The 14,984-nt window shown below is 39.6% G+C and overlaps 1 protein-coding gene across 3 annotated transcripts in view; it reads left to right on the top strand.

Moving 5' to 3' along the window:
- Positions 1-14,984, top strand: part of sdccag8 (SHH signaling and ciliogenesis regulator sdccag8) — an 80,831-nt gene that overhangs the window by 4,953 nt on the left and 60,894 nt on the right. For all 3 annotated transcript variants that reach the window (XM_048270167.1, XM_048270169.1, XM_048270170.1), the window contains exons 9-11: positions 723-861; positions 7,703-7,855; positions 12,826-12,960. In XM_048270167.1, coding sequence (XP_048126124.1) covers positions 723-861; positions 7,703-7,855; positions 12,826-12,960 — 427 coding nt within the window. The remainder of the gene's footprint in view (positions 1-722; positions 862-7,702; positions 7,856-12,825; positions 12,961-14,984) is intronic.

Here is a 14,984-nt window from a genome sequence, read left to right on the forward strand (position 1 = left end):
ACCGATTGTTTTTTTTTTTATATTACGTACCGGCAGTACTTGGTGACCTTGAGACACGGACATCTATGTGAAAAATCAGCGTAATTCCCCTTCCAGCCTTTAAGGCCATGTTCAGCATCATCTCAGGGTTTGCAGCCTGTAATTGATTTAAGTCATTGGATGATTGCTTTCGACGTCTTTGTATGTATCTTGAGGATACCACTCCGATCGTGAATCAGTTATTCCCCACTATAGCCAAAGGCAAGGTGAAGAGGGACACCGATGCATATCATTAAGATTGCCTGTGTAACCAGACAGATTTTTATTTAAAACGTCATTAAAGTTAATGAAGATTGTGTGTATGTGTGTATATCTGTATTTGTGATTGTGTATTTGTTTGTGTGTGCGTATATACTTGTGTGTATATGTATATTTGTGATTGTGTGTATATCTGTGTGTGTATTTGTGATGTGTGTGTGTGTGTGTGCGCGCGTGTGTGTGTGTGTGTGTTTTTTACATCTATATATGTGTACTTATTTATCTGTGTGTTTATGTGCTTGTGTGTGTATGTGTATCTCTGTGTGTGTGTGTGTGTGTGTGTGTGTGTGTGTGTGTGTGTGTATGTGTGTGTTTTTTGACATCTATATATGTGTACTTATTTATCTGTGTGTGTGTATGTCTATCTCTGTGTGTGTGTTTGTGTGTGTGCGTGTATCTCTATGTGTGTGTGTGTGTGTGTTTAGAGAGCGTGATGAGCTGATGACAGTGCTGTGTACACTTCGGGCCAGTCAGGCCGAGGCTCAGCAGAGAGAGTGGAGCTCCTACCAGCAGGTGAAGCAGGCTGTGGAGATGGCAGAGGAGGCCAAACTGGAGAAGACTCGGGTGAGTACACGCACACACACACACACATGCACACACACACACAGCAGGTGAAGCAGGCTGTGGAGATGGCAGAGGAGGCCAAACTGGAGAAGACTCGGGTGAGCACACGCACGCACGCACACACGCACACAGACACGCACGCACACAAGGAATTATCCAACCTGGAGAAGACTCGGGTGAGTACACACACACACACACACACACACACAGCAGGTGAAGCAGGCCGTGGAGATGGCCGAGGAATGAGTACACACACACACACACACACACACAGAAATACACACACACACAGAAATACACACACACACACACACAAGGAATTATCCAACCTGGAGAAGACTTCGGGCACGCGCAGCACACAAACTATTTAAAATTCATACATAAACTGCTTAAAATAGAAATGCATGGGTATCCGTTACATCATCTTTATATAGAATACATGGGTGATCGTCTTTACACCAGCTACTGTGGAGCGTTGTGATGGACAGTGTCTTTCAGCATGAGCTGTTGAACCCTAATGTCAAGTGCCAACGGCAATGTTGATATCCCCACTTGCATAAGGTTGTTAGGAGCTGTACTGGTCAAATATATATGACCTCTAATGCGTCAGCTACAGTGTAGAATAGATGAAGTCTCTCTGAAGCAGTCTTTGTGTTATGGCGCCATCTGTAGGACATACGAAGAAACAAGCACTGTAGTTATTTACCTGTATATGGTCCTTACATGTTTATCCAACAATATTCATTTTGTGGAAGTTCTCAGATTTCCATAAAACACCATACACCAAAGCAAAAGTCTCTCTGGAAATTAGTTGTTTGATTGGTTAGTTGTATTATATTGTCAGGCTTATATATGCTATACTATATGATATGTTGACTAAAGAATATTATAAAGGCCTGGGTGCTATATACAAGGATACAAGGAAGTTTATTGTCACATGCATATAGTTACTGGAAGTAAGAAATGCAGTGAAATTATGTCTGGTGTCAGCCTATTTGTGCATTAATGGGGGAGTAGATTAGTAGATTGGAAGTGCAGTAGAAGGGGTTTAGTAGATTAAGTGGCAAGGGCTGCATAAAAAGGTGGGGAGGATTGGGATTGGGTGGGGGGCACCAACAAGGAGCACCAAAGAGCAACAGGGGCAGGAAAAAACTCCCTTACCAAGGAAGAAACCTTGGGCAGATCCACGGCTCAAGGGGCTAACCCAACTGCCAGGGGTCTTGGTGTGTGTGTTGGGGGGATGACAGGGGAGATGGGATAGTGTGCTGTGTATGTGGGGAGAGGGCAGTGTGCAATATGTGTGTTGGAGAAGCTTCCTCATGAGACAATGTGCTGTGTATGTAGGGGGCAGTGTGCTGTAAGTATGTTGGGGATGTGTGTTGGAGAAGCTTCCTGATGAAATAATGTGCTGTGTATGTGTAGGGGGGCAGGGACTTACTATTACAAACCAGAGTACTGTATGCAATGTATGTGAGAGTGATGACAGTGAAAGATGTGTGTGTGTGGGCGGGAGGGTAGTGGAGCAGTGACTGTGTGTGTGTGTGTGTGTGTGTAGTGTGTAGGTGGGTAGGTGGGGGCAGTGTGCTGTAAGTATGTGAAGTGATGACAGTGATGATGTAAGTGTGTGTGTTGGGGGGAGGTCAGGGACTTACTATTGCAAGCAGAGTACTGTATGTAATGTATGTGAGTGATGACAGTGAAGATGTGTGTGTGTGGTGAGTGGAGCAGTGACTGTGTGTGTGTGTGTGTGTGTGTGTGTGTGGGTAGGTGGGGCAGTGTGCTGTAAGTATGTAGAGGATGTGTGTTGGAGAAAGATCCTGAAGACAATGTGCTGTGTATGTGGGGGGCAGTGTGCAGCAAGTATGTAGAGGAGTGCTATATGTATGTGAAGTGATGACAGTGATGATGTAAGTGTGTATGTGGGGTGGGGGTGGGGGCAAGAAAGGCTAGGCAATCAAGGACATGGGTAGATGGAGGAGAAATCAAAAGTAATAAATAAAAAAGTGTGCAAAAGTTGGAGAAAGTCAGATATGTGTGTGTGTGTGTGTGTGTGTGTGTTTTGGCGTGTGATGAAAAAAGAAAATAAATAAAAGGTCTGTAGCATAGGGAGGGATGTAAAAAGTGCTAAAAGTCTTGTAGGTGTGTGTGGGTGTGTGTGTGTGTGGGAAGTCATGAGTGCTGAGGAGTGAATGAGTGCAAAGTCAGTATAGTGTGAGTTCAGGTTGGGAAATGTTTGATAGTGCTGAGGGTGAATGTGTGCAAAGTCAGTATAGTGTGAGTTCAGAGTTCGGATGGCCTGGGGATAAAACTTCTCCTGAGTCTCTCAGTTCTGGCTTTGTGACTACATAAGCGTCTTCTTGATTTCAGCGGTAGGAATAATCCATTGTTAGGATGAGAAGAGTCCTTCAGAATCTTTTGGGCTCTTAGGAATTACTCTTCTGGAATAGATATCTTGTAGAGCAGGGAGTTGAGTTCTTATAGTGCGTTCAGCTGGCGCACTACTCTCTGCAAGTACTACAATCTCTAACTGTGGAGTTCCCATACCAGGTGATGATGCTACCAGTTAGAACACTCTCAGCAGCTGGAAGTGTAGAAGGCCTTCATGATGGATGTAGAAACTTTGAATTTCCTTGGCTGACAGAAGGAAGTAAAGTCGTTGTCTGGACTTCTTCAGAACATATTGAGTGTTAACAGTCCATGTTAAGTCTTCAGTAATGTGGACACCAAGGTATTTAAAACTTGTGACTCTCTCTACAGGTTGCCCGCTGATCATTAGTGGGGTGTAACTGTAGTTCTGCTGCTGCCTTCTGTAATCCACTACCATTTCCTTGGTTTTATTGATATTCAGTGTCAAGCTGTTAGATTGACACCACTGTCTCCCACCTCATCAACCTGATTCAAGTAGAACTGTTCATTGTTTTTTACTAATCAGGCCCAGGATCACTGTGTCATCTGCAAACTTGATGATGGAGGTATGACTACTGTTGGCTTTGCAGTCATGTGTGTAGATGTTGTACAGCAGTGGACTCAAAAACACAGCCTTGGGGAGCACCAGTGCTGATGGTTAATGGTCAGATGTCAGACCCCCACTCTAACCACTTGTGAGCGGTTGGTGAGGAGTCAAATATCCCAGTGACACAGGGTGGTGTTTTCAGTCTAAGGCCTATATTCAGTGTTAGTAACTTAGTCATTATACAAGTTAACTAATTTTATTTATTTAACTAATACATTATTTAGTTAACAAGGTGATTAGTTCATTCGTTAATACAAATATCATATTTGCTTTGTATTAACTGACTATATGACTATTAACTATTAACTGTATTAAGTAAGGGATAATGTATAAAGCATAGGTCATTATTGGGAAAATAAGTCCAGACAGAATGAACCCGGACCCAATCGCGGGGACTTATTTTCCCAATAATGACCCGGCGTTCTATACATTATCCCGCTTATTACGACTACTTGCCAAAAGCGAAATAATAAACTCCCCAGGATATGACTTTAGCCTACATAGCCTAGCCTATTTGTTACGTTCATCGTGGCATTTGCTGAAACAAATAGTTCACGCAACAACACCGCTGAACTTGAATCAAACATTCTTTAGAACACAACTGATCAACCGTCTGCTTTCACTTTTGAATGAAGTTCCATTGCAAAGTGACCGGGGCTACTTATCGTAGTGATATGGAAGGCGATATCAAAGCACAAAACCCGTTGCCATTGACAGCGGTAATTAAATGTTGCAGCGGTAATTACATGAAAATAGTTTACATTAGAACTTTAGGAAATCCCATTCAAGCCAATGGAGCGTTCTACTTGCCTTGTGAAGAGCCGTGTAATAACAAGAAATAAATGTATGCAACGCACAAAACTGTTTGTGTGTGTTTATGTGTTTTGTGTGTATGTATGCATGTGTGTGTTTGTTTATGTATATTTGTATGTGTATGTGTGTGTTTATGTGTTGTGTGTTGTGTGTGTGTGTGTGTGTGTGTGTGTGTGTGTCTATTGTGTGCGTGTGTGTATTATGTGTGTGTGTGTGTGTGTGTATTATGTATGTGTGTGTGTGTGTATTATATGTGTGTGTGTGTGTGTATAATGTGTGTGTGTGTGTATAAATGTGTGTTATGTATGTCTTTTTTTATATGTTATGTATGTGTGTGTGTGTTATTAATGTGTGTGTGTGTATAATGTGTGTGTGTGTTATGGTATATATGTGTATATATGTGTGTGTGTTGTGTATATGTATTATTATAATGTGTGTGTGTGTGTGTTGATGTGTGTGTGTGTGTGTATAATGTGTGTGTGTATATGTGTGTGTGTGTGTATACAATATGTGTGTGTGTATACTGTGTGTGTGTGTATAGTGTGTGTGTAATGTGTGTGTGTGTGTAATGTGTATGTGTATTATATATGTGTGTGTATAATGTGTGTGTGTGTGTATAATGTGTGTATAATTGTGTGTGTGTGTGTGTGTGTGTAATGTGTATGTAATGTTATATGTGTATTATAATATGTGTGTGTGTGTGTGTGTGTGTGTGTGTATAATGTATAATGTGTGTGTGTGTGTATAATGCGTGTGTATAATGTGTGTGTGTGTGTGTGTGTGTATTATATGTGTGTATAATGTATAATGTGTGTGTGTGTGTATTATATGTGTGTGTAATGTGTATTATGTGTGTGTGTGTATAATGTGTGTATAATGTGTGTGTGTGTGTGTATATTATATGTGTGTATAATGTGTGTGTGTGTGTATTATATGTGTGTATAATGTGTGTGTGTGTGTGCTGTATAATATGTGTGTGTGTGTGTGTGTGTGTTGTGTGTGTGTGTATATTATATGTGTGTATAATGTGTGTATAGTATGTTATTGTGTGTGTGTGTTATTATGATGTGTATAATAGTATGGGTATTATATATTATTATTATAATGTTGTGTGTGTGTATAATGTGTGTATAATGTGTATGTGTTATTATTATTATTGTGTGTACTGTATAATATATGTGTGTGTGTGTGTGTGTGTGTGTATATGTATATGTGTGTATAATGTGTGTGTGTGTGTGTGTAAATGTGTATAATGTGTATGTGTATTATATATGTGTGTGTATAATGTGTGTATAATATGTGTGTGTATAATGTGTGTGTGTGTGTATAATGTATAATGTGTGTGTGTGTATAATGTGTGTGTGTGTGTGTATAATGTGTTGTGTGTGTGTATATAATGTGTGTGTGTGTATTATGTGTGTGTGTGTGTGTGTGTGTATTATGTGTATAATGTATTATTGTGTGTGTGTGTGTATAATTTATTATGTATAGTAATATTATTATTATTATTATTGTGTTATTGTTATTGTGTTATTATTGTGTGTGAAATCTGTGTGTGTATATTATTATGTGTGTTATTATTGTAATGTGTATGTGTATTATATATATGTGTATATTATTATTGTGTAATCTATTGTTGGTATTATTGTATAGTATTGTTATTGTTGATATTGTTATTGTTATTATTGTTATTATAATCGTACTGTATAAAGTATTAGTATTGTGTATAATGTATTATTATTATTGTTATGTATTATAACTTCAATATTATTATTATTGTCATTATTATTATTATAAATGTGTGTGGCTATAATCATTAATGGCTACTCAATGTTATTATTGACAGTATTATTGGTATTATATGTATGTATAAGTGTGTGTGTGTTAATGACAACTAGCTGTAACATGTTACTTAATATTATTATTGGCCATAATGTGGTATTATTATTGTTATTATTGTAATGTATAATGTGTATATTATTATTGTAATGTATTATAGCATAATATTCATTGGTATTATAATGTGTATGTGTATTATATATTATTATTATTGTATAGTATTATAATATGTGTGCATAATGTATATAATGTGTGTGTATAATGTATAATATTATTATTATTATTATTGTATAATGTATTATTATTATTTATTGTGTAATTGATATTGATATATGTGTGTATAATGTGTGTATAATGTGTAATGATGATATTAGTATTGTACTGTATAATGTGTGTGTGTGTGTGTATATTATATGTGTGTATAATGTGTGTGTGTGTGTATAATGTGTGTTTGTGTGTAATGTGTCTGTGTATGTGTGTGTGTGTGTGTGTGTGTATTATACTTGATGTGGTATTATTATTAATATGCTTATCATTAGTGTGTGCATGTATGTGTGTGTGTGTGTTTGCATGTGTTATGTTGTGTGTGTGCATGTATGTGTGTGTGTGTGTTTTGCATGTGTGTGTGTGTGTAATATTAATAATGTAATGTGTGTTTGTTTGTAACCAATGTGTTGTGTGTGTGTTTGTGTGTGTGTGTATAATGTGTGTGTGTGTGTGTTATATGTGTGTATAATGTGTGTGTGTGTGTGTGTGTTATTGACGTAATGTGTGTGTGTGTTATTATAATGTGTGTGTGTTTGCATGTGTGTGTGTGTGTGTGTTTGCGTGTGTGTGTGTTTGCGTGTGTGTGTGTGTGTGTGTATAATATTTTGTGTGTGTGTGTGTCACGTGTGTTGTAATGTTTATTATTATTGTGTGTGTGTGTATAATGTTTGTGTGTGTGTGTAATGTTTGTGTGTGTGTGTGTGTGTATAATGTTTGTGTGTGTGTTTGTGTGTGTGTGTGTGTGTGTAATGTTTGTGTGTGTGTGTGTGTGTGTGTGTTAATGTTTGTGTGTGTGTGTGTGTGTGTGTGTAATGTTGTGTGTGTGTGTGTGTATAATGTGTGTGTGTGTGTGTGTGCGTGTGTAATGTGTGTGTAATGTGTAATGTGTGTGTGTTTGCTCCCTGTCAGGCGGAGGTGCAGTGTGAGCAGTTGCGTAGTGAGCTGTCTCGTCAGCGGGAACGTCTGGAACAGGAGCTGCAGGCCCAGCAGCACAGGATCTCCCAGGCCAGAGACGCCGCGCGCCAGCAGGCCAGCCAAGACAAGGACCAGCTCGCCCAGACGGTGGGCCTCTCTCTCTCTCTCTCTCTCTCTCTCACACACACACACACACACACAGGAGGTTAAATGGTGCTTGAAATCATTGAAAATGCTTGAATTTTAATGTTGCATTTTCAAGGTTTGAAAAGAAATACTTGCATTCGGATAAAGTGCTTGAAAATGCCTAAAATTGGAAGTGTATTTCTTTTGACACAAATAGCTATCTGTGAATGGTTGGCTTAGGCTATTAGATGCAGAAAAGTCTAAAAGAGTTTAAAATTAAAACTTTTCACCTCCGTGCTTCAGCACTCTCGTGTGTGACTGATCTGCCTAGCCTAGTCTATGGATCTGCCAGTCTGTTTTCATCGTGATACCCCCTACACCTGATGGGAGATGACCATCAACATGAAGTGAGGATGCCTTTTAATGGCGTTGGTTAGAAAACAGCTATTTAGGATGACTGAACAGAAATCATGTAGGGTCATTATGCATTGCTAGCTAGGTATACCATTAAAGCTAACATATTATTGAATAAATACTTAGCTCCAATCATTGGAAGACAAGGAGAAAGTTGAGAGGTTGAAGAGAGCGAAACTTTTATGGTAGGCTATGTGAATGCAAAACCGCACCTGTCATAATCTATGGCCATTATCTACCATAGACGTCACCTTTCTTTCTTCAAATTTCGTTTTTATTTATTAACTAAAAATAGCCGACAACACAATTATCATTGCATCAACGCCCGTCATACAACACGTAGTTATAGATACCTCTAACATGTCAAAACAAAAGTAGAGTTGACTGCTATGTGGGAGAGCTATGTCCTAGCAGATGCAACACAGTGTCTCCATAGCTCAAATAAACTTCAATACAAATCCATTGTCCAAAATAAATGTCGTCAGACCTGAACAAAAGGCTGACTTCAAGGCTTACTCAAAATGTTATGCTGAAATTCAGTGGAGTTGCAAGCTAAGGTGCTAGCTAACCTGCACTGAAATTTAGATATCAGAGTCTGGACCAATAGTAGCCTAGTAGATAATAGCCTAGTAGACAATAGTAGATATTTATATGGATATTATCTAAGCATGATATTGAGTATTGGTCAGTTATTTACACAGGAGACAGGAGAAGTGAAATCAGGCAGAAAGGTGGAAATGAGGAGAAAGAGGGAGGAGAAGAGAGGGAAATAATAGGCAAAGGGCCCTCACAAGTGAGAGAGAGTCAAGATGTGACACTCACTGTCATAGGGTACAAGCTCCGCAGCCTATACCCCTGCAATTTATAAATGCAACATTCACTACTCTGATGAGAAGCAGAGCATTCTTTATTAAAGATGAAGCAGAGATCAGTATAAATATCCTCAAAACCAATTGGAGAAAAGGCTCTTGAAATATACAGGTGCATCTAAAAAAGTAGAATATTGTGGAAAAGTGTGTTGGTTTAAGTTATAAACAAAGCATGTTATAAACTGAACAAATGTTTCTACGTCGCATGGCAAAATGATCATGATAGCCTTTACATTACAGCCCTCTATGGTTAAGTCTTTCATAAGTATATATAGCCTACTTTGCTCTTTTATAAATGTACCATATGCCTAATAGGCTGTATTGATGTGATTTATGCTATAATGTATAAATTATATTTATGTCAATTTATCTATTAGTTCCGCAATATTCACCATCGTATTTTGCGGCGGGCAACATTTCTATTAACACCCCTGACCTCGGTATTTGAATCCTGGCTACGGCCTTGGTCATGTCTCAAACTTCAGCTCAGTTTTGTGATTTAATGCTTATAGGCCCTACAAGTGGAAAGACATTAAAACACCATGCGTGCATATCGTGCTGTTTGGCAAGAAGTTAAATTTATCCAATTATATGACAACTCAGTCAGCTTCACATCACCCAACGTCACATCTCCGCATTGCTAGCCTCCTGGTTGGTAGCTCATGATGACAGATGTAGGCCTGTCTGCATGTTGTTGTAGGCAAGAAAGAGACATAATCAGTCTTGACTGTCATGAAAGAGCGAGCCTGAACATTAGTGACATTAACAGTAACATTAACAGCCTTAACATTAGCAAAGAACAGTTGTTTGTTGAGTGATTATTTTATTTTATTTATTTATTTAATGTTTTTATTTTTTTGACTCAGCCAGTTAGATAGCAAGCAAAGTCTACTTCCAGACAGGTGACACATTTTGAAGTTTTCCTTTAATTTCTTTTCCTGCACAATTTTGTCTGTTAAAACCATCTCTAAATGATAAAAAAGTAAAAATATTTTTTAGTTAGTATATTCGTATAATATGTCATTTTCCACCGATGTAAAGTGCTGGAAAAGTGCTTGAATTTGATCTTGGAATAGGTGTACGAACCCTGACACATGCGCACACACACACATGCACACACACACACACACACACACACACACACATGCACACACACATGCACACACACACGCGCACACGCACACACAAGCTAAATCATTAACTAACTAACTTACTAACTACATATTTATACATACACACATGCATATTCATACAAACACAGACACACACACCTAACACAGACACACTAACTACCGGTAACTCACTAACTAACTACATATTCATGCACACACACACACACACACACACACACAACAATCATACACACCTTGCACACTCAGTGACTACACATGCATACGCATGTTTTTTTGAAATAACACTTCAAGTGTTTTAGTTAATTGCATTGTCTAACCGCAACAGAGCATTAGAGGAAGTTTAGTTGTGGACCTTAGCTGGTTCATTGTGTGTTCTATTGGCTTGGAGGTCTTGGCTTGGCTTTAAGAAACACCTTTCCAACTCAGTGAGATGAGAAAAGTAAGAGCATGTGTTAAAGTCGTGGAAGTTGGTGAAGTGAAATGGAACGCAGCATGTGGACCAAGCTCACCGCGGCTGATGTGTTGTTCCCGAGTCAGACCCTGTAGTTGAAGCAGATGTCGTTGAACACAGCAACTCTGGGTTGTGCCCACTGGCTGCTGGGAGAGTGGCTGAGACTGTGAATGGACCTGAGTGAGCTGACATTGACGGATGAGTTTCGAAATCTGCTACAATGCACGTATAGTATGTAGCCGCAATGAGGAATGTCCCCAGCAGGCCACCGTAAACTATTTGCAACGACTCATAGCATATCTGAGCCCCAAACTCAAGAGTCATTTGATAAAACACACACACACACACGCACGCACGCTCCTACACTGGTAGGATTCTGCCTTGTTGAATGAATAGGTAGAAGGTATACTAACAATATACTGTCATAGATGCAAACTATTCACGTTTTTGACATCGAACATAGGTCACCTGTGTTCTGATCACTTTATTTTAAGAACATATTGGAGAATTGTGCAGAAAATTAGTAACTTTCGAAAAGGTACCACAAAAAGCACCAAATACTTGCATGCTGGTGCTTTAGTGTGTGGTCCAGTTCAGTCTAGAAGGGATCCTGAGGTGGTCTTCACTCTTCTGGAAGGGATCCTGAGGTGGTCTTCACTCTCCTGGAGGGATCCTGAGGTTTAGTTTAGTTTTAGTTGAGTTTATTTATTTAGCACACATTAACATTAAATGGTGCAAGGAGGGAACGAAGCCCAATGGGCTTGTACAGAGCTCCACCCCTTTCAGGTGGTCTTGACTCTCCTGTCCTTTGGGCTCAGTGGCATCCTCTGATCCTGGCATCTGGTGCACAACAGTGGGGATGCTGAATGGCCCAGTTCAACGGCTAAAATTAGAATCGTGCACCTTTTGTGCTTTTTACTGCAAGGGCCGGTGTCCTCACAAAATGCAAACAAACACAAACATGATGTTGATGACTTTGCTCCTCATAATCATTTCTACAGCTGCTTAGAGTGAGACGCAGGGTTCTGTTGTATTGTGTTACACCTGGATGTTAAAAGGCCTAGCGGTGTATTGTGTAGCCTCATATACAACAACTTGCATTTTGCAACTATGTTTACAACAGACTCAACATACAACAGGGCTATGCAACACAGCATCAGAACTTAAAGTGAGTGAAATCTCATGTCCTCATTTAAAACCATATTTTTGAAGAAGTTTCCTTAACAGCTGTGATCTCTGAGTGTCTCTGCTTCCTTTGTTTCTTGGATGACGGTTTTGATGAGTGGTTTCCAAATAAAAGATAAGTAGGTTTCACCACATTGAATCCTATACACCTCCATACTAGGGTTTTACCTTTGTGAGTGATGCTGCTTTTAAGCTGTGCTAGTGATGCTGCTAAATGACTAAAGGACAAAAATGACTCTCTCTCTCTCTCTCTCTCTCTCTCTCTCTCTCTCTTGCTCTCTCTCTCTCTTTCTCTCTCACTCTACCTCTCTCTCTACCTCTCTCTACCCCACTATTACCATTACCTTAAAGGAACACGCCACCCAGTATCAGTAGTAATATATGTTCTTACCTTAACTTTCACGAGTTGAGTCATACCTCTCCGTGTCAGTGCGTGCACTCAAGCGCTCTGGTGTCTTGGCGGGAATGTGTTAGCATGTTGCTATGCTAAGCGGGCTCAGGCAGTAGCCATAGAGGAGGAAGATAGCAGTAATCAAAAAACATCCGTTTTCCCTACTTAAATACAGTTGCACGAGTAGTTGATAAAAATGTGTAAGGTCACACAACATGAAACGTGGCGAACAGTATGACTCAACTCGTGAAAGTTAAGGTAAGAACATATATTACTACTGACATTGGGTGGCGTGTTCCTTTAACAACTGTGAACACGTACAGTACATAGTTTGGATTATTTTATGTATACACATCATAGTCAACATTCTCTCTCTCATTCTCTGTGAATTCAATTCAATTCAGTGCATTTTATTGGTTTGATTGCTTGGTGATGATGATTGTGCATACAACATTGCCATAGTTGAAAAATACAAACGGATAACTTTCTAATTTGAAAATAATGATGAAGCTAGTTATATCCCTCTCCATCTGGCCCTCTGTCTGCAGGTGGGAAGTCTGTCTCAGAGGGTGGCTGAGCTGGAGGGGCTAACGGAACGTGCGGACCGAGAGAAGACCTCTCTGACTGGACAGCTGGAGGAGGCCTACCACAAACTGACCAATCAGGAGGCAGACAACAGCAAGGTATGGCGAGCAAAGTCACTTGTCCGTTTACTTGTTCTCTAAATCTAAAACACCCAGTTCTGGTTTGGTCGGCACCGCACAATAAAATCCATTGTTTGTTCAACGCTAGTCAGTTAAAAAATTGCAGCACTGATGTGTGTGGCTGTGTGTGACTGCGCATTGATGTCGGTGCCTGTTGTTGCTGAGCGCGAAACTGTTCTTCTGTCACTCCTTCTCTGTGAGCTTTACTGTGTGGAAATGTTTTATTGCCATTGCCTCTCAGGCACCCCTCACGGACTGACTTATTGCATGAAGGAATGAATGATTAAATAAATAATTGAATGAATGAATGATTAAATAGATAATAGAATGAATGAATGAATGAGTACACCTTTAATGCATATCTCCATATCGTAAACGTGCTAATTTCGTTCGCTACCAACCATTTCGTTCGAAAATTCTAAAACAACAATGTTTTTTAATACTTCAAAATAACATTTGCTAAATTAACATTTTTCAGTAGCCATAGGTGTGTAGATTTGAACAAAATCTAGTTTGGTTCTTACCGGGCTTTTACTGCCTGAAATATCCGATTTTGTTTACCGCGCTCAGAGATTAGTGCTGGGCTGGTGAATGCTTATTCCCAACCTTTCTCGCGGCACATCAACGGTTAGCCCGAGAATTCTTGTCAGCGATTTAAAATTCCACTGGAGCTACCAAGCCGATTTGTACACGCAGCCTTACAACACTGTTTACAGCTCTTCGAGTCCCGGTAAAATATAATTTTTGGTACATAGCTAATTTAGAAAAATTTATGGTGTGGGTGCTTGCGTTTCTTTAGGAATCCGCCGTCTTGGTTTGTATAGAAATGAATATTAGATAGATAGATAGATAGATAGATAGATAGATACTTTATTGATGCCCAAGGGGAAATTCAAGGTCTCAGTAGCATACACACATTCACTAACAACAGAAAAAAACTAAGCAATAAGGACAGTAGAAGATAAAGAATATATAAATATACTAAAATACAAATTATACTAAATAACACTTAATCTAAATCAATTCTAAAAACAGTATCAAGAGGCACTTTGGACTGAGGCAGGGACTGAGCCTGTGATTCTCTGTGCATAGTAAGGTATATATATATATATATATATATATATATATAACTATTTTAAGAAAAGGTATAAGTGTGGCCACAATCCGGCTGTGGCATGGAGGGAGGGGTTGTGCATATGTGCTAATATAGCAGTAACAGTGAGGTAGTAAGACAGTGGTAAAAAGTGACTAGTGGACAGACAGTACCCAAACATGGAGAGGCAGACAGACTATGTGGAGAAGTCTATCTCTCCTCTTCCCTTAAGTAAAGCATTGAACAGTTCAATAGCCCTGGGGACAAATGACTTCCTCAGTCTGTCTGTTGTGCAAGGCAGTGAGCGAAGTCTCCAGCTGATCAGGCTCTTCTGCTTTACAAATATTAAGTGACACATACACGTAAGAGGTTGGACATACGTGACGGTTGACATATGTGACATTCCGATACATGGTAGAGGGCTCAGTTCTCCACTGAGAGCATAAAGCAGGCCGTATCCGTTTCTGGTGAACTGGTGGAAAGTTAAGCAGGTCCAGGATTAGCTAGTTTGGTTATGAGCTTTCGAGAACGACTGAGGTGCGTTCAAATTTGGCAAACGTTGGTGAACGTTTGTGACGAACATTTACTCTGAACAGTTAAATTTGAACGATTTGGTGTCAACATTCCATTGTAACGGTAATAGACCAATTTCACAGTGTCCAGGTGTCCGGCCTCATTGATGTTAATTATACCTTAATTGGCAGGGTAACGTCTTCCTGTTGTCTTTCCTGTGGACTTGCTGTCTATGGGACAGTGCTCTTCCACAGGAAGTTGATGTACACAGCGGCCCCGTCTTGTGAAATGGGCTAATTGCATCGTTGCCTTCGTCAAGCTCACGCCCAGCTCCACCACATGTTCGCGAAGAAGAACTTCCTCCTCAGACTGTTTGGGAGTGTTTGCAAACGTTCGC

The sequence above is a fragment of the Alosa alosa genome, chromosome 18 (genome assembly GCF_017589495.1).
Source record: "Alosa alosa isolate M-15738 ecotype Scorff River chromosome 18, AALO_Geno_1.1, whole genome shotgun sequence".
Classification (NCBI taxonomy): domain Eukaryota; kingdom Metazoa; phylum Chordata; class Actinopteri; order Clupeiformes; family Clupeidae; genus Alosa; species Alosa alosa.